The 20,973-nt window shown below is 45.5% G+C and overlaps 1 protein-coding gene across 3 annotated transcripts in view; it reads right to left on the bottom strand.

The window, feature by feature from the left end:
* Positions 1-10,683, bottom strand: part of kif7 (kinesin family member 7) — a 71,644-nt gene extending 60,961 nt beyond the window's left edge. For 2 of the 3 annotated variants that reach the window (XM_084307572.1, XM_084307574.1), the window contains exons 1-5: positions 10,623-10,683; positions 5,908-6,314; positions 2,562-2,759; positions 1,419-1,809; positions 511-858 (exon numbers count right to left, since the gene is read on the bottom strand). In XM_084307572.1, coding sequence (XP_084163698.1) covers positions 511-858; positions 1,419-1,809; positions 2,562-2,759; positions 5,908-6,238 — 1,268 coding nt within the window. In that variant the 5' untranslated portion in view covers positions 6,239-6,314; positions 10,623-10,683. The remainder of the gene's footprint in view (positions 1-510; positions 859-1,418; positions 1,810-2,561; positions 2,760-5,907; positions 6,315-10,622) is intronic. The other variant, XM_084307573.1, reaches the window with a different exon arrangement.
* Between the last annotated feature and the right edge of the window lie 10,290 nt (positions 10,684-20,973).

Raw genomic sequence — 20,973 nt, 5'->3', positions numbered from 1 at the left:
GAAACATCCGACAAGCTTCATTTGACAAGCCAGTCGGACAAGTGACCACGTCCAGTTATGAACAGTCCTAAACGGACCAGTCACCTCCCATGCGGGGGCTGATCGCAACAAGAAAGGGATAGGGTAGAATAAGCCGGAAAAGTAATTTGTTTTGACTAGAGCCTCCAGACGGCCATTTTGGATAATTATGCCGAATTAACTATTTAATTATTATTTAGTTATTGCACTGCACTGGCAGTTGAACTGCATTGAACTGAACTGAATTGAAAAGAAAAAAATAATCATAACTGAACTGGCACTGAACACTGAACTGCACTGGCACTGTTTGCAGATGTACTGTTATTAAAGTTAGTTAAAAACATAATTTTGTATAGTTTTCTTTTGGTTAAATCCAAAGGAAAAAATATTAAATCAGATAAATCCAAAAACAGGAAAATAAAAAAAACAGAAAACAGGAATATTCATATCCGAAAACAGGAAAAGATAAAAACGGATTACATAGGGCTCTACCGGTATGCGGTGTCGGTGCATGTCCTGTAGTGGGCGCTGTGAGCCTGCAGTCTACTCATCTCTGCCTCTCCGAGCCGAGGCCTCCTGTTTGAGTCAGAGTGAGCGATGATCCGGGTCTCGGAGCGCTGGCGGTTCTCCAGGGCTCTGCGCAGGGCCCTGATCTGCTGCTCCAGACCCTCCACCCGGTCCAGCTCACCCTGGCAGTTGACGGTGGCTCGGTTCTGAATGTTCCGGGCGCGAGCCGCGTAGTTCAGCGTGTTCAGGCTCTCGTCGAAGTCCGCGGAGGACGGGCTGATGCAGGCCATCATCAGAGTCTTGGAGTTTCCTCCCAGAGAGTCTTTTAGGATCCTAGACGAGTTGTTGTAAAGATCAAACTGATATGATAAGATGTCATAAATTAAGATGAGATAAAATAAGATAGGATGAGATAAAATAACATAAGATAAAAGATAATAAGATGCGATGAGATCAAATAAGATAAGATTCATTTATTGATCTCATTGGGGGAAATTCAGGTTTCATAGCGGCATGGGGGTGGGTACAGGTATGAGTAATAGAAGAAAGACATAAATATAGGCAATAAAATTTGATCTGAATATAGAAATATGAGGAAAAATAAACGGTGTATGCAAAGGTGCAGATGAGGGTCTGTATGCCCTATCGGTTATAATATTATTATATAATATTACAATAAAATAAATAAACATAGATACAAAAAAAAGGGAAACGAAAATGTAACCTGAATATATACTATGAGTCAAAGTAAACAGTATACACAAGGTGCAGGTGAGGGTATGTACCTGTAACCGGCATAAGATATGTGACGCGGCACGGTCTAGGTTGTTGGGATTATGCCGGAGCTGACGACAGACATTCCTAATAGTTTTCAATTAAGTACGTATATGTACCTGGTGATTTTGGAATCTCTGTAGGGTATGTGGGTGCCCCTCCTCTTGGGGTCCCCCAGGGCGCCGATGACGTTGCCCAGCGCCAGTAGGCCGCTGTTGATCTGGATGCTCTCCTTCAGCCTCTCCCCGGTGTTCCCCGTCCGCAGGATGCGCTCCGATCCAGCCAGGTCTACGAAGTGGAACTTGGAGGAGAGGACGGTGGCGGCGTTGCTGCCGTACAGCCGGAGGCCTCCTCTCCGCTGCTCCATCAGCATGGTAAAGATGGTGTGAGAGCGGCTGGAGTGAGGGTTCATCAGCGTAGCTCCGGTGTGTCTGGCTGTGTTCCCAGACTCCAGCAGACTGAGCACCTCATCCAGACCCTCCACCTCACACTCCTTCACCCCACACAGCACTGCGGAGGACAAAAGACACGCATCATCATAGATGTGAAGCTAATGGGTTGGCCACAACGCATGCCGTCTGTGAGCTGCTGCCTCCACGGAGGGCAGAGTGGTGTGTGTGTGTGTGTTATTGCTTGAAATGTGTGAACTTAGTGAAAAAACATGGCAAATGTACAAAACGTTTCCATAAACTATCAAACTATTAGATTTTATAAAATGTAATTGAATATTTGAAAATCGATGCCCGCCCCATCCCTAGTAGGGCTGTCATATTATTTTTGAAAAACGGTCAGGTCATATAGGTGAGACTGTGCTGAAAAGAATGATACCAAACATACCATGGTAAAGAAAAGTAGCCAAAACTTGAATTGCCTATATTTATTGTAACGTATAATATAACTGATAAATAACTTTATTGCCTATATTTACATCTTGCTACTATTACACCTGCCCATACCTGTACCTCCCCTCCCCCATGCTGCTATGATGCCTGAATATTCCTAAAGGTATTATATATGAATAAAGGAATATCTTATCTTATGTTGAGTGAGTGTCATTGATGGTCTTAAGAGGTGCTTTGCATCTGAAGCCTTCAGTGAGGAGTTATACAGAATATGAAGGGTTATACAGTATACGACCAGATGAAGAGTAGAGTTATACAGAATATGAAGGGTTATACAGTATACGACCAGATGAAGAGTAGAGTTATACAGAATATGAAGGGTTATACAGTATACGACCAGATGAAGACTCCGCTCTGTACCGATGTTGCCCTTGTCCTCTCTGATGTGGATGTCCTTGCTGGCCGTCTCCACCTCCAGCAGGTCCCTGAACTCCTCCTTGTAGACTTCCAGGTAGGAGACCCGGACTGAGAAGTCTGTCAGGTCGTTCTCATCCAGCAGCTTGAAGATCTCTGCAACTGCTCTGGGAATGATGCCCTGCTCCTCATCCCTAAAGGAAGCTACACACACAGAGACAGAGACAGAGACAGTAAAAGAGACAGAGAGAGACAATGAAAGAGAGAAAGAGAGAAAGACATACAGACAAACAGAGACACACACAGGGCTCGGCTCATATCATCAATAGACAAAGTTGTCTTTGCACTGTTAAAACCGAGGATGTGGAAATACTACTTTTCACTGCCAAAAACACAGATTATGAGTCCTAGATGGTGAGTCCCGAATACAGAATCAATTCAATCCAGAGGTTTTACACAACAGTGTAAAGGACCGGGGTTTCTGTTATCTGGGAAACAAATCTTTCTACTGTTTTTTAGATTCTACGGTCACCGTGGAGACATGCAAGAAGACTTTTTTGAAGTATGAAGTGCTTGTTTAATCTCTTAACCCCTAGCTATATTCTCAGAAAATTCGCCTAAAAGTAGATACCCAAGTTACTTAACGTTACACAGGTCGCACTACGCATGTTTAGCTTGCTAACGTTAAGCTGTCTGCCAACAAAGATGTTGTTTCAACAAATCGATTCACAAAATGGATTACCATCCAAATGTTATTGAAGACTCCTGTGACCAGCACGTAGGTACTACATACTAGGGCTGCATGATTAATCGAAAAAAAATTGCGATCTCTATTCATAGACCTATGCGATCTAATTTCTAAATTATGACGATTCACTTTTTTTATTATTACTTAACTTTTTTAAATGAAAAAAAATATGAATCATGCGAGAGAATCGTGATCTCAATTCTTAGAGAAAAATCGTGATTCACATTTTAGCAAGAATCGTGCAGCCCTAACTACTACGTACACCTAACATTTCCTAACCATTTTGTATTTTTTATTTTTTTTTATCTACTTTTTCTCCCCATTTTCTATTTTTCTCCCATCCCATTTTCGTATTATCCAATTCTACCCTCCCCTGTCTCAAACGTTGTTAGACCATGCCTCCCACTGGTCGCCTGCAATGTGGACCACACTAAATCACTGGGTAACATTATCACATCTCATGGCTTCTCATATCATTGTTATGCCGATGATACTCAACTCTTCCTCTCCTTCCCTCCCTCAGATATCCACGTCTCTGAGCGGATCTCGGCCTGTCTGTCCGACATCTCCGCCTGGATGACGACCAACCACCTCAAACTGAACCTAAGCAAAACAGAATTGCTCCACCTGCCGGCCAAATCCACCCCCCTGACCGACCTCTCCATCACAGTCGAGAATGCAGCTGTGACCGCGTCGCCGACCGCCAAGAACCTTGGTGTTGTCCTCGACGACCAGTTGAACTTCTCTGCTCACATCGCAGCGACAACCAGAACCTGCAGATTCCTCCTGAGCAACGTCAGAAGGATACGCCCCTTCCTGACAAAAGAAGCCACCCAACTCCTCGTCCAATCAACAGTCATCTCCCGCCTCGACTACTGCAACGCACTGCTAGCTGGCCTCCCGGCCACTGCCACCAAGCCTCTTCAACTCATTCAAAATGCAGCGGCCCGCCTGATCTCAAACCTACCGAAGTCAGCCCATGTCACCCCACTTCTTAGGGACCTGCACTGGCTCCCCATTGCTGCACGTATCCGCTTCAAGGCCCTCGACCTAGCATACCGTGCGGCAAAGGGAACCGCTCCCGCCTACCTCCGGTCAATGGTCTCTAACTACACACCCTCAAGACCCCTACGCTCTGCGTCTTCTGGCCGCCTCAGATCTACTCCTATCCAAGCTCCCGGAGGGTCATCAAAGAGAAGCCGCCTATTCTCAGTCCTTGCCCCACAATGGTGGAATGAACTACCCATCCTAGTTAGGACAGCCGAATCCCGTCCAATCTTTCGCCGTCGACTAAAGACTCACTTCTTCAACCATTATCTGAAATGATAAAAAAAAAAAAAAAAATCTAACCCCGACTAACCTTAATGTCATGCACTTGTCCTAATAAACTAACCTACACTGTAACACGCAACACTTTGATGAACATTGTTACTCAGCTGATAGAGTTATACCCTTCTTGCTGTCTTGTCGCACAGAACTTGTAAGTCGCTTTGGATAAAAGCGTCAGCTAAATGACTAAATGTAAATGTAAATGGACCAAGCCTTGCATCACGTGTCCCCTCCGGTACGCGTGGGAGGCTCACGCTGCCCCCGTTGCTTCCTGATTCTGCTGTACAGGCGCACCAACCGACCTGTAGGAGTCGTCGCTGTCCACAACGTCCGATCCCCACCCACCAGCTTCCCACCCCCTAATACTGCCAATTGTATTAGTATGAATGACCAGCCAAGCCGGAAGCAACACCGAGAGCTGAGCTCGAACCCAGCATATCCTGCGTTAGTGGCGAGCGCCTTGCCCACTGCACCACTTAGCCACCCCTTTTTCCTAACCATTTTGTGACCGCAAATATGCTACGTTATATGCATAAATGTGCGTTATGTGCCTAAAGTCAGTGCGAGCGTTTCACTCACATTTGCGACTAAAATAGCAAAACAGACAAGCGCAGAGATTCGATTTCATTGGCGATCCAAAGAAAAAAATTGCATGTGTGTGTTCCTGTGTGCAGGGGCGTAGCTGGGGGGGGGGTAGCTTAGGATGATTCCAAGGGCCCAGCACTGGGGGGGGGGGGCAATTTTTTTTTTACTAGACATCACTCAGGTGTATTATTGATGCTCTCATTGATACTATGTTTGTTTCTGGAGTGTGTGTGTGTGTGTGTGTGTGTGTGTGTGTGTGTGTGTGTGTGTGTGTGTGTGTGTGTGTGTGTGTGTGTGTGTGTGTGTGTGTGTGTGTGTGTGTGAGATATATAGAGAGAGGGGGGGGGCTTTGGTAGACTATTGCATTCATTGAAGATGAACGCAATGCGACATCCTTTACTAGGCTCACCCACCAACAGTGCAGGTGCTGAACTGCTGATCCGAATGTATAGGTAAAAACCATATAATGCGTTTTCATCAATAAAAAAATGGAACACAAAAATTCTTTCATGGGGCCCAGAATCTGGAGCTACACCCCTGCCTGTGTGTGCCGCCCATCACATGTGTGGACTCACTGCATGATGATTAAAGACTTCTTCAAAAGTCCAGTTATTATTATTATAATAGAGGAGAGCGGCTGATTAGTATCGATTAATATCGTTCACACAAGATAGAAATTAATCAACTCACAGATATTGGCTTCGCCAATCGAATATGTCTTTCCCGAGCCCGTCTGTCCGTAGGCAAAGACTGTAGCGTTGAACCCCTGGAAGAACGCTTCTATGAGCGGCTGGACGGACACTGTATACACGTCCTCCTGGCAGCACGCTTCCTCAAACAGGAAGTCACACAGGAAGTGGCGGTCGTGGCCCAGAGTGACCCGGCACTGGTCGAGGTCCACAGTGATGCAGCTCTCGTGGCTGTGGAGCAGCTCTTTGGGGAGCAGGGGACGGACCCGGACAGCAACCTGGACCGCCGTGTCCTCCCCTCTGCCCTGACCGCCTGGCACCTTGGGAGACATGTCCACCTGGACGCAGTCAGAGCTCTGTCAGGACTCTTCTTCCTTCTTCTCATGTGTGCAAGTCATCTCTGAACCACTAGAGAAGAAGGGCATCGTCATCAGCAGACAGTTGTTTATGTATAGGCTAATATATATATTATACATATTGGCCTATAATAATTATATATATATATATATACATATTATATTATTAATAATAATATATTATTATATACAGTATATAAATAACTAAAGAGGGTAATGTATAATTGTATTTATACTGGTATCACTGTACATAATACTACTCTGTGTACATACTGTACTGTATATCTGATTAGCACTATTGCTCAGTAGTACTTAATATCCAGTTTAATCACCTGTACATTGTATATAACAACAATTGCACTTTACTGTACATGCATGTGCTGTATGATGACAATACATTTTAATCGAATGGAATCTAGCCTAATAATTGTTTTTATAAATAAAGAGGGTGACTGGCTGCTGACTTGGCAGTGTATGTCTAAACATTCTAGGGCCCAGAAACTATACAAAAATTATCCATCTTGGCTAATCTTCATTGCAAAAATGATTTTGTGTGCAATGAACCAGCTAACTTCATTATCACCCAGACAGACCCACCTGGTGGTGTTCTCACTGACACCCATCTATTCCGACCAAAATGCACTTTATACCCATACCCATTTCACTCTGCAACAGCACGAAAACAATGAATTCCCTCCTCAAGTATAACAAAACTCAACTTCTTATCCTATCATGCGTTATCCCCCCCCCCCCCCCCCCCCCTGTACACTGCTTTTATTTTTTAGTAATGCGCAAATCACACCTTTGCTGCTGCAACCTGTAACGACAGGCTGAGGCTACTGCAACTCAAAACGTTATTCGAAGATAATAATAATAATAAACAAATATATATAAATAATAGCACTTTACATAAAGGAATTGCAGCCCAAAGTGCTTCATATCGGTCAAATACATACAATGAGCATATAATTGGCAGAATAAGAGCAATGCATAAAGTGCAGACGTAAAAATAAGCATACATAATAATTGTTACGGTCTGTGTCACTGTTGACTATACAAGTAATTATAGTTCAAAATAATCTAACGTCACCTACTGCATCATGCTTTACTATTATTATGGTAGCATTAACGCACACGCACCGTTAGTTAGCATTAGCCCTCCCGATTGATTGATTGATTGATTGAAAACTTTATTAACAGATTGCAGAACGGGTACAGTACAGTACAGCTCAATACATACAATTGTTAAGGGGATGCAGACCAGAGAAAGACTTTCGTCTTGTTTACATCAGGGTCCCCCATTTTCAATTAATCGTAACATATGTGACATACATGACATTCCGATAGACAGTACTGCTACATCTATACATTTATGACATACCAGATTTGCAATTACAGTACTGTTTGTGATACAAAAACAAGAGTCCAGAAAGAAAAGAGTATATACATTAGACGTAGAAACTGTACATTGGATTGGGTAGGTGGGGGTGGGGGTGGAATGTACATTGGAGGTGGATGGGTGGGTGGGGGGGGGGGGGGGGTTGGGTAGGAGTGGGGGGGGGGGGTTGGGTAGGAGGGGTGGGTGGGGGACACTGTACAACTGTACAAACACTGTACATTGGATTATTGACAAGACCATACTTGGTAATTTACTGTACATTGGAGGGGGTTGTGTTCGGACATTTACAGGGGCCAGTTTCGAGTTGCAGTCTCCCTTAGGTGTTTTTTGAGAGTGTTTTTGAAAGTGGGTAGTGATTCACATTCCTTTACAGCTTTGGGTAGGGCGTTCCACATTGATGTGGCATAATTGCGAAACGTGTTTAGTCCCTTGTTTGAGCCGAATCTGGGTTTAACATGATTTGTGGAGCTCCCTCTGGTGTTGTGATCGTGGTATTCACTGACCTTTGGGAAGTATTTTGTCATGTACATGATGGGTACCTTGGTCGTGTAGTGTATCTTGTAGACCAGGCCCATTGCAAGTTGCTGTACTCTGTCGTCTACTCTAAGCCATCCTAGGTTGTCAAAGTGGGCAGGGGTGAGGTGGGTTCTAGGAGTAAGGTCAAGCAGTAGTCTGACCAGTTTGTTTTGAGATGTTTGTAATTTTGTTTTTAGCGCCTTTGAGGTGCTTTGGTACCATGAGGTTCAAGTTCAAGTTCAAGTTCTTTAATAGTTGTCATACAGAAGTACAGAATACTTTCATACAAAATGCTTCTTACTGTTACGCTCCAGAGACTGTGCTAGACAAGATAGTATCAAATAACATAATAACATAATATAGCATGAATTTAGAAGAAGAAAATGAGGTCACAGTGTTCGGTATAGACATATGTACAATGTTCTGAGTTACCATATAATATACAATACACAATACTATGCAGTGTACTAATGTACAGTACTATCTAGTGCAAAGCAGAAATGGGATGAGGTACAATTTTAGGTACAAGCATAGTCGTAGTACCCTTGAATGAGTGCTCCTGCTAGAGTCTTCAGGGTATTCTTGTTTACCAGTGAGGAGATCCGGTACAAGAATCGAGTTCGTTGGTTGACTTTTATTATTACATTGGATGCCATTTTGTCACAGGAAAGATTTGCCTCTAGGATGGAACCCAGGTAGGTAATATCTTCTTTCCTTGTGACAATATTGTCACCCACTGTAACTGAGAAGCCGTCGGTCTTGCTGAGTTTGTTATTTGAACCGAAGAGAATGGACTCTGTTTTGCCCATGTGTAATGATAGTTTGTTATCATCAGCGAGCCATATGCAGATTTTGCCTAGTTCTGAGCTGAGGGTTTTTTCAACCTGTAACTTGTTCTTGTCAGAGACCAGCAGGGCTGAGTCGTCCGCAAACAGGAACAAGTTGCAGTCACAAGCTGACGACATGTCATTTGCATAAATTAGGAACAGTAGCGGACCTAGTATGCTTCCTTGTGGAACACCACAGCTTACTGTGAGGGGGGGGGGATAGGGTACCGTTTACCTCCACCATCTGCTCTCTCCCCTCCAGGTAGGATTGCATCCAGCTCACTGATAGACTATCAACCAATTGCTTTTAGCTTGTCAATCAGAATGGTGTGATTGACAGTGTCGAAGGCCTTTTGTAGGTCCAGCATGACCATGCCGCAGTATTTGCCCGCGTCCACCTCTTGTTTGATGTGGTCGTTTAAATAGAGAAGGCATGTGTGTCAGTGGAGTGGGATGTTCTGAAGCCAGATTGGAATTCGTAGATTAGATTTTTTTCCACACGGTATTTTTCGACCTGTTCGTATACAATTTTTTCCATGACTTTCGAGATGGAGGTAAGGATAGAAACAGGGCGGTAGTTGCCTGGGTCTAATTTACTGCCTTTTTTGTGCAGAGGGGTCACTCTCGCAATTTTGAAGTCCTTGGGGACGTGTCCCTGTTTTATGGAGAGGTTTATTATGTGTGTGATGACTGGGGTGATGGCGGCTGCTGAGTCTCTGAGGAATTTGGAGGGGATGTTGTCATGGCCAGTGGCCTTGTTGGGTTGGAGGGCGCTCAGTTTTTTGAGTACCTCATCTGTTGTTACCATTTCCAGTTTGAAGTCGTCTTTGTGGACCCCTAGGTTCTTGTAGTATGCTACTATGTGTTCTACCCCATAATGCCCTGAGTGGGAGGGTAGTTTGTTTACCAGTGTTGTGGCTATGTTTGTGAAGAAACTATTTAAGTAATTGGCTACATCCAGCTTTTCTGTGATGAGCGTGTTGTCTGTCTTTATGTTTGAGAATCTGGTTTTAAGTTTTTTACTGCAGCCTAGTTGGTTATTGAGTAATTTCCAAAGTTCACGTGGTTTGTTTTTGTTTTCCTCGGTTTTGTCATTGATGATTTTTTTTTGCTGTTTTGATCATGGAGTTTACATCATTTCTTAGTCTGTTTCTTTCCAGTTTGAGTTCAGTCACGTGGGCTTGGAGTTCACTGCTCGTGCTTATGGTAAGCTTTGACTGACTTTTACGAAACTCTGAGCATTTTTTGAGGTTAAATTAGGTTAAACTCGTCAGTTAACGTTCAAGTGAACATATCAGTCGGTCCTATATACGACATTGCCAGGTATCGATAACTCCTAATCAACAGCCAGCATGATGATGTCTCTATAGCGCACTGCATCATTCATGATAAAGATGAGAAGGTAGCAAATTAATCTTTAACTCGCTAACGTTCCGTTAGCTAACTAGATAGCTAACGTTAGCCGACTGGCTGAAGCAAAACAAGTAAAAAAAAGAACAACACGAACATGATGAGGTTGTTAAAAGTTAGCATGTTATACGGTTTGTGCATTGGCTTAACAATAGGCCTGGCTAAATAAACGCACTTTATACGAGCTAAAAGGGTCAAGTTAACTCACCCACTCTGAAGTTTTCCCCAAAGTTGCATCCAGTGTTGAGGTTTTGGGAGTTGGATCTGGTTTAGGATGGTCAGGTAGGAGGAGCTACTTCTCTGCAGCCTCGTTACTGCAGGATGGACACATCTGATACCACATAACTAATTTGATACCACAGAAGTGATTTCATACCAGATAACTAATTTGATACCACACAACTAGTTTGATACTACTTTGACAACCTAGGATGGCTTAGAGTAGACGACAGAGTACAGCAACTTGCAATGGGCCTGGTCTACAAGATACACTATACGACCGGGGTGCCCATGTACATGTCAAAATACTTCCCAAAGGTCAGTGAATACCACAACCACTACACCAGAGGAAGCTCAACAAATCATGTTAAACCCAGATTCGGCTCAAACAAGGGACTAAACACGTTTCGCAATTATGCCACAACAATGTGGAACGCCCAACCCAAAGCTGTAAAGGAATGTGAATCCCTGCCCACATTCAAAACCGCTCTTAAAGAGCACCTACGGGAGGCTGCAATTCGAAACTGGCCACCGTAAATGCCCAAAACCCCCACCACCTCCTAATAGACAGTCTCCTCCCCACCGCATGTATATATTCCCTCCCCACCGTATGTATATTTCTCTCCCACCCACCCACCCCCTCCTAATGTACAGTCCCCTCCCCATCATACTCTGTCAGGATCTAGGGGTAACAGTACTGTATATTTGAATACCGTTTATGTCACAAATGTATCAGTACTAAATACCTATATGTCCCTATGCCATAAATGTCATGTATGTTGTGTATGTCATAAATGTTTATATGAATTGAAAATGGGGGACCCTGATGGAAACAAGACAAACGTCTTTCTCAGGTCTGCATCCCCTTAACAATTGTATGTATTGAGCCGTACTGTATTGTACCCATTCTGCAATCTGTTAAATAAAGTTTTCATTCATTCATTCATTCATTCATTCATTCATTCACCACAGAACTAGTGTGATACCAGATAGCTAGTTTGATACCAGAGAACTAGTTTGATACCAGATAACTAATTTGATACCACAGAACTAGTTTGATACCACATAACTAGTTTGATACCAGAAAACTAGTTTGATACCACATAAATAGTTTGATACCATATAACGAAGGTTATCCTATAACCCTAGTTATATGAATACTGGCTCAGCGTCTCGCTCTGCCATTATGAGATATCATCTCTCCATCACCTACTGTGCCTGTGGAAAATGTTTACATGCACCTCACTTGCACATGACAACGCCTACTCCCGTGCGTGCCTCTACAAGACACCGGAAGTGGTCACGTCCACGCCCTTCCAAGTTTGAATTCCATACGTGGAAAACATCCAAGGGACCTCAGGGCGCTGAAGAGCGAGACGCTCAGCCAGTATTCATATAACTAGGGTTATAGGATAACCTTCGTTATATAGCATACTGGCCAATCACGTCTCGCTCTGCCATTATGAGATCAAAAGGGGCAGAGCGGACGCGTGGCCACGTCAAATGCACCCCCTGAGGGCCCGTAAGCCCCCGCCAGGGAGGAGGGGAGTCCTGTCCACCCGCCCGTCCTAACGAAGGGGGGGAGGCAGTCAACTACAACCAATGTGCGAAAAAGGGAACCAGGCACCCCAGAACGCACAGTGCAAGCGGGACCATGTGTGACACAGCACCCCGCGGTCCACACCCACACACACCTGCTAGCCCACCTGATGGCGGGATGCAGGAGAGGTCCCGGACCTCAGGACTGCCTGGGAGACAGAACCCTCAGTCATGTCCATGAGGTAAAACCTAACGAAAGGACCCGGGGAGGACCAGGAGGCCGCAGTGCAGATGTCCTCCACCGAGGCCCCCGCAACAGGGCAGCGGAGGCCGCCACTCCACGAGTGGAGTGCGCCCTGACGCCTGCGGGGGAAACCTGTCTGGCCAAAGTGTAGCAGAGGGCAATGCCCTCGCATAACCTATGTGACAGGCGTTGCTTGGACAGCGCCTTACCCGCGTGAGAGCCACCGTAACAAACAACAGTCGATCGGTAGCCCTGAGATCCTGCGTGCGACTAAGGTAAACCTTCAGTGCACGGACATTACACAACAGGTGAAGGCTCACCTCCAACTCACTAGTGTAAGGAGGAGGGTGAAACGCCTGAAGCACAATATCCCTGGAGCGATAAAGCTCCGGATATTCTTTGGCACGAAGGCCGGATCAGGCCACAGAGTCGCCAGCTATCAGCTCGAATAGACAGGTACTCTGACCGCACCGAGAGAGCACACAGCTCACCCACACGTTTAGTGGAGGTGACGGCCAAAGGAACGCGGTCTTAAAGACAGACGATCCAATGGTGCCTGCTCAAGAGGCTCAAACGGGGCCCCCAACAGCCTTTCCAGGAACAGTTGGAGGTCCCGACTCGGAGACAGAGCACGTTCCACAGGCTTGAGATGCCGTGCGCCAAGCAGGAACGTCCCACGAGAGGGTCGCAGAACAGTGTTCTGCCCTCAAAGCCCACATGATAAGAAGATATAGCTGCGGCGTATAGCTTCACTGTCAAGGCCGACCGCCTATCCAGGATAGACTGGAGAAAGGACAGAACCGAGTCCCCTCACACCACTCTCGAACCATACGCCACCTCCCTGCGTAAACCGCGGTAGTGGACGGAGCGCGTTGTTCCGGATGGCGTTAACCACAGTAGAGTTAAGACGCATCCCCTCCAGATTCACCCTTTCAGCAGCCAAGCCATTAGAGGCTGCCCCAGGACAGGAGGCAGAAACAGTGTTCTGCGTGCCTGAGAGAGGGCCCGCGGTGACCACGGAACAGGCCGCGGCGGGGCCACCAAGAGCTGAATCAGGGCCGGGAACCACACAGCTGTGCCCCGGTCCGGCGTGACCAGGATCAAAGTCCTGCGCTCCTGACGTACCCACCGCAACAGCTGAACTATCAGGAGTATGGGGGGGAACGTGTATAGAATCCCGGGGCGGCCACGGACCGAAACGGCCGCCGCCCGGCGGACCGGGGGGAGCGTACTCCTCTCTGTCTGTTGATATACAACGCCGACGTCGTGCTGCCCGTCCTGATCAGAACATGTCCGAGGACTAGAAGCACTGCCTGTGTAGTGCAGACCGGGCAGCATGGTCCGACACGTCCCCCCCCATCCCGTGAGGGAGGCGTCGGTGAAGGCCGTGATGTGTGACAGCCTGCTGCCCATGGGGACCCGCTGGTGAGGGCCCCAGGCCCCCCCCCAGTGGGCGAGGTCCCCCAGTACTGACATGGGAACCTTCAGCTGCTTCCACTTGACTCTCACAGGGTCTATTTTCATACTGAAAAACCCACCTCTGTATCCTCCTCATGAAGAGGAGGCCAAGAGGGACCACAGCTTGAGCAGATGCCATAATACAGAGCAGGCGCGTCACGGCCAGTGCTGAGAGGGATGCCCACATAGACCTTGAGCTTAGAATTAAGCCCAAGTACTCCACCCGTTGACTGGGAAGAGGAGTACTCTTCTTCCAGTTTACAGCAAAACCCAGGCTGGTGAGGAATTCCACCACCTGCCTGGTATGAGACCTGGTGATCTCCTCTGACCGGCTGAGGACCAGAACGTCGTCTAGGGTAGAATAAATTCGTATCCCCTGACGACGCAGAGGCCCCAGCACGGTCTCCACGCACTTGGTGAAGATGCGAGGAGCCAGAGAGTAGCCGAACGGCAGCCTCTGGTACTCGTACGCTAAGCCCTGAATAGGAAGCGTAGGTATGTCCTAGGAGGGAATATCGGGATGTGAAATACGCATCCTTCAGGTCTATGGAGGTGAACCAGTCTCCCACTCTGACAGCGCTTAATAGGTGGTTGACGGTCACATTCTGGACCTTCCATGGGACAGGTCCAGTATGGGTCTGACACCCCCCCCCCCCCCCCCCCCCACCAGAGAATATCGGGAGTAAACGCCACTCATCACGTCCTCCCATGGGACCACGATGATGGCCTGCTTCGCCACCAGAGAACGAATCTCTTCGGCCAGGGCTGTCACTGCCGCGGAGTCTGACAATAGAGTCCGTACCAAACCCAAAACGGAGGGCGGGGGTGTGCAAACTGTAACACAAGCCCCGCCCTCAGCGTTCTCTCCATCCACACCGACATATGGCACTACTGTAGCCATACGTGGTAAAAATCCCAAAGCGCCCCCGCCGCCAACTGGCGCCGGTTCGCTGAGCATCTTCCCGGCTTAGCTTGCTGGGGACAGCCTGCTCTGCAGCTGGACATGCATGGTGTGTGGTCCCCACACTGCCCGATAGGGTGAGTCCCTACACATCGTAGCCCTGTAGTGATATTACTACCACCCAAATTACGAGTGCCTGACTGACCACCGCCGGACGTCCGGCCGGGGGAGGCACTAACGTAATACCCGGCCTGGCGAGGGCGGGGCTGGGGGAACCCACGATGCGACCTCCTGGGAACCCTGCTCCGTCGACAGATACAACACCAGGCTCACCAAACACAGATGCAGGACGTGTGGCGTGGGAGCCTCCTGACAGCACAGCATTCTCATAGACAGACCCAGGCCTAGCTAGCAACTGGGTGTCAGCCCCTGTCTCCATGAGAAGCGATATGTGGGGCCGCTTGCGCTTCACTGGAAGAACGCGGCCCGCAGCCAAAGGGGACAAATCAGAGCCTTGAGTCCCGTAGTGTAGCGGGGGGGAGTAACCGGAGAGCGTGCTAGACACAGCTAGATGGCAACGGTTTTTCAGGGCGTGCCCATCTAATATAGCCGATCCCTCGGCCGCCGATGCTGATGCCGTGGCAATATTGACATACCACAGCTTCGAGTGTATTATTGCTTTTATACAGAAGGTTGCACCGTCGGGAAAATTCTAGGATGAATACAGACAATTCTAGGGTATTTTATACCCATTTCAGTGAACTTGGCGTAGATTTTTTTTCTCCTAAAGATGTCTCATTGCTATGGAATTTAAAATGGAGTAGGCTATCAACAAGCTTGGTAACGCAAACTAATGAGACTCAGTGTGTGCGCGCATCACCGGAGCAGAAAGGAACATCAGGGGCAGACTACAATATTTGCTAGCCATGCTAGCGAATAGTAGCGATCTAAACAATCAATCCATGCCAAAGCTAGATATGTAAAAGGTGAAAGACTCACACTCACAGCCATGCTGATTTGGCTAAATGACATCCAGCTGTTTTAGTTTGAAACAACTTTTAGCACAGCAGCTCGCGCAGGTCTGAGGCAACTTAGTCACATGACATGAGTTGGTATTGCTGATTGGCTCGAACATGGTAATTCAGCAGTTCAACAAGTTGAAAGTACTAAACTCCTTGGAGTGATGCTGGATTGCACTCTGTCTTGGTCTCAGCATATTAATTATATTGTTTTAAAAATGGGAAGAGCAATTGGTATTTCCAGGAAATGTGCTTCTTTTGTTGCCCGTCCCCTTTTATGTCAGATAGTGCAAAGTTTAGTTTTATGTCATCTTGACTATTGCTCTGCGATGTGGTCATCTGCTGCCAGTGGTGACCTCAGGAAGCTCCAGGTGGTCCAGAACAGGGCAGCACGGTTGGTACTGGGCTGCTCACTAAGGTCTAATGTGAGCCGTATGCATGCCCGCCTCTCTTGGCTTAACGTTGAAAATAGATTGTCTTTTAATATACTTGTGCTGTTCAAGTTGGTCATGAGCAGTAAAACTCCTGTTTTTATACATAATCAGATTGTTTTTAGTAATACTGTGCACAAGCATTACACTAGAGGTTCCAGTAGTGGGCAGCTTGAATTGCCAGGGCCTAACAAAAATAATGGTTGGTTTCAGGTTGCCGACCGACCCTGCCGATTTAGGTGCGACCCAATATATTTTATGAGTTTTAAAAAAAAAATTATATATAAAAAAAAAAAAAAAAAAAATCCGATTTTTTTTTTTTTTTTTTTTTTTTTTTTAGAATAAAGTTTCATAGAAATCTTAGTCAAACATTTAATATTATGGATATTAAACATGCTGGCAGAGTACATGCATCCATGTTGTTGTGAACATTTTAATTAAATAAAGAAATTCCCTATCCATAGTCGCCGTGGGAAAGAATAAAATAAAAAAATAAAATAAAATAAATTCCCTACCTACCCATGGCCAAACTGACAACCAACCTGAAACCAACTATTATTTTTGTTAGGCCCAGGTCCTAGAACCAGCGCTTTGGGGAGATCTTTTATTTTTAGAGCATTAACTCTGTGGAATGGCCTGCCTCGGAACCTCTGCTGCATTTACAGTAGATTCACTTTTAAAAAGAATCTTAAATTGTTTTTAACACTGTAAAGTAATTTTTTGTTTTTGTTTTACACTAATGTAATTTTAGCTATATTAATTGTTACAGTAGGTTCATTATGCATTGTGTGTACTGACTTTTAATAATTTTGTTTTTTGCAATAGTGATTGTTTTTGTGTTTTTTTGTGTGTGGACCCCAGGAAGACTAGCTGGTTGCTATCGCACCAGCTAATGGGGATCCCTAATAAAATAAAATCAAATCAAATGGTATGTTTGTATACAGCGAACAGGTCTATATCAACAAAAACACAATAATTCAGTGTCCGTTTCACCTGCTATCTACACCGTTGGGTTCTTCACCACCTGCAGGCTGACATCCATTATCTTCAACCCACCTACTGCCCCATGTTTGTACCTCACCTTCCCACTCCCCTTTTTTACCCAACTTGGGGTGCACCGTCCCCCAAGGTGCTCCATTAGTGGTGAAAGGGTGGTTCCGAAGCAGTTCTATCCCCCTGCCCTAGACAGCCCACTTAGCGTATAGTAACTGTTGCATGTTGAACTACAACCTACAGGCCATTGAGTGTGTCAGCCTGCTTGTTAGCACTAGCATAGCCCTCATGGCTCTTTTTGTTTGCTGTGTATCAAGAGTGGTCTCTTTCTTGGGCATAACACTAGGTATAGTATTTCTTTCTGCAGCTCTTCACATCACCTGTCCCAGTTCTTCCAGCGTCTACAACACCGTTCCAACTTTCTCCAACTCAACCACTACAAAGCAGAAACCAGCGTGACTCCTTGGTTTGAGAATCACCTCTACTACCCCTCCCAACGCTAAGTAACGTTCTTCCCTGCTCGCATGTTTTGTGTTTTGAACCGTGAATGAATGCTCCACTGATTCAGACAGGTTGACCTATACCTTACTACAACTGGAGAAGAGTGATTCTGGATGCAGAATCACACAATGGCTTTTCCCCCTGAATAAACTCTGTTGGTACATTTCACATCCAACTGTTGGCTGTTGGTAGCCAGTTTGACCTTACTCCTAGAACCCACCTCACCCCTGCCCATTTTGACAACCTAGGATGGCTTAGAGTAGACGACAGAGTACAGCAACTTGCAATGGGCCTGGTCTACAAGATACACTACACCACCCAGGTACCCATGTACATGTAAATACTTCCCAAAGGTCAGTGAATACCACGACCACAACACCCGAGGGAGTTCCACAAATCATGTCCAACCCAGATTTGGCTCAAACAAGGGACTAAACACATTCTGTAATTATGCCACATCAATGTGGAACGCCCTACCCACAGCCGTAAAAAAATTTGAATCCCTACCCACCTTCAAAACCGCTCTCAAAGAGCACCTACGAGAGGCTGCAATTCGAAACTGGCCCCTGTAAATGTCTGAACCCCCCTTTTTATTTTTTTTGTCAATCAAAGTCAACTATCCAAATCCTTAGTCGGGGACAGCCCTAGTGGGCACTGATGTCAACAACAACACTACTGAAGCTAGCACGGCACTCTGTGAGAATTCGTTTTCTTTTTTTTTTAAACTTTGGCCATTCCGCTGGCTCTTTTTTGCATTTATCGCATTTTTCTCTGGTCAAGAATGACCGACAGAAACAGGTTTGAATGGGTACAGATGGGGGGAAGACACTCTGAGAAAGATACGGCTGCAGTCCGGGAATCGAACTTGCTAACCCCAGATCCGTGACGAGCACGGTTGTCCCCGGCGCCGAAATAGCGCTCGAGGTACGCGGTGAGCTACTGGAGCTCCCCGAGAATTCGTTTTCTACCCTCAAGAACGTCTTTACAGAACATCGCCTTAGTATGCTTCATCGACGCAAGGCCAATTTAATTCAATTGGCATTTGAGAAGGACTTAAAGGGGAACTATTTTACTATTTCTTTCACTATTAGGGCAATTTTACACAATTCCTGTGAGTCTATGGAACACCTCTGTAAGTTTTATTTTTTTTATTTTTTAAATGTATTCATTGTTTTGTATTTCTAATCAAGTACTCAAAAACAGCATTTTTCTACCTCAAGATCTTAAGCCGTTTTGAGGCTGGGCTCCAACCACTGTGTGGCCTGGTGCCAACTGCCACATCAACTGCCACATTATTATGCAGCTGAGAAATCTCTGACATCACAGATATGCAAATTTTCAGATGACTCAGTTCAGTGAGGGTGAATATTGTGAGAGGAGAATTGGAAGAATGGGCCAATATGAGAATTAGAGAAATAGATCCTATTAATATAAGTCCACATAGCTAGGAAACAATGCTAAACACTGAAAAAGGCCATTTATAAGATAGTTCCCCTTTAACAAAAAAGTTCAGGAATGAGTGGGCAGTGTTTTAAGAAGATGTCACTCTGTCCCCAAACGCCGCTTGCCGTTCTACTAATGATGGTGAGTAGCCTGTGGAGGAATTTTGTTTGATTTTTTATGCACCTTATTTTTGTCAGTTCAGTTCAGTTTGTCAGTGAATTCAGAAGTGTAGACTTTTCAAAGATATAGAATAGAATAGAATAGAAATGTATTATCCTGAGGGAAATTTGACACTGCAAATCACTCAACATTAAACATTTAGACAGAACAAGTCACGAATAAGAATAACAAAACAAATGGCCTAAGAATAGAATAAAATGAAATAGAATAAAAATAGAATAAAAGATATAGTAAATGAATACAGTAAAAATATAATGAAGTCTACAGTAGATGTAATATTGCACAGTGCTGTTTAAAAAGTAAGAGTCCAGGAAGATGGTAACTGTCACTCTGTGCTCAGTGATGCAGTGAGGCACAGTGATGCATTGTATAGTCTGATGGCTGTCGGAATGAAGGACTTCCTGTGCCGTTCAGTGCTGCATTTAGGTAGTGTGAGCCTATAACATGCTCCTCCTGTCAGCCAAGTCTGTGTATAGTGGGTGGGAGGGGTTTTCCCTGATGGCCTGGAGCTTAGCAAGGTTCCTCCTCTCCGCCACCCTCGCTAGAGTCCAGCTCCACCCCAACCACGCTACTGGCCTTCCTGACCATCTTATCCAGCCTGTTTGTGTCCCCTGCTCTCAGTCCGCTGCCCCAGCAGGTCTGTTATATATATCCGTTCAGTCTGTTTTTGTATAAGTGAATGTTCTTAAGATAGAGAGAAATTAGATTTTTCAATTGCCTCTCTGCTGTTTAGTTCAGCACCGTGGGCAGCGCCAAGCAAGCCACAGCGGTTGTCCCAGCTGAAACGTATAAAAGGGAACCGGTGTTGAAAAACCATTGTGCCCCCCCGAGAACATTTTATGCCCCCCCACTAATTTGTTTCTGCAGCCTGGTCTGATGTCATGTATGACATAAATGTCATGATTAGATTAGATGATTAGATTATTATATCTGTATATCTGAATGTTGTGTATGTCATAAATGTCATTATGAATTGAAAATGGGGGACCCTGATGTAAACAAGACGAAAGTCTTTCTCTAGTCTGCATCCCCTTAACAATTGTGTGTATTGAGCTGTACTGTACTGTACCCATTCTGCAATATGTTAATTCAAGTTTTCAATCAATCAATCAATTCAATCAGTTATTATAGCTGTGGCTGTTCTCGCCTTCGAGGCTAATTTATTTATTATTTGATTGGATCTGGGAGTCATATGATTTGATTGGCTTTTCAACTACCGGTATCTAGTGTCAACCGTGTCAGACTGTGGTTGTACTGGGAAGCTCCTAGTGGTCAACAGTGTCAGAATGTGGTTGTACTGGGGGCAGCTCTCAAGTGTGAATGGAACTGTGTGAATGTGAAGCAGGGCATTGCTGAAAAAGAGCATCTGTGCTCAGAGAACCTACATACCTTTACCTGCGTAAATAAAGGTTAAACAAATATATACATATTAATACCATCAATTGGATATCACAAAGACACTGATGAGAAGAGCTTATAGCAGTGGTTCCCAAAGTGTGGGGGCGTGACCCCTTAGTGGGGCGTGGAGGTACTGCCGGTGGGGCGCGGATCTTTTTAAATTTAGCCTACCAAAACTGAAAACGTTTTGTAAAAGCATTGTAAGTTTGTGTCTCAGGGCAGGCTAGTTAGAT

Source organism: Notolepis coatsorum, assembly GCF_963971535.1.
Source record: "Notolepis coatsorum genome assembly, chromosome: 2".
Taxonomy (NCBI): domain Eukaryota; kingdom Metazoa; phylum Chordata; class Actinopteri; order Aulopiformes; family Paralepididae; genus Notolepis; species Notolepis coatsorum.
The sequence above is the reverse complement of the archived record's forward strand: the minus strand, read 5'-3'. Positions and strand labels throughout refer to the sequence as shown.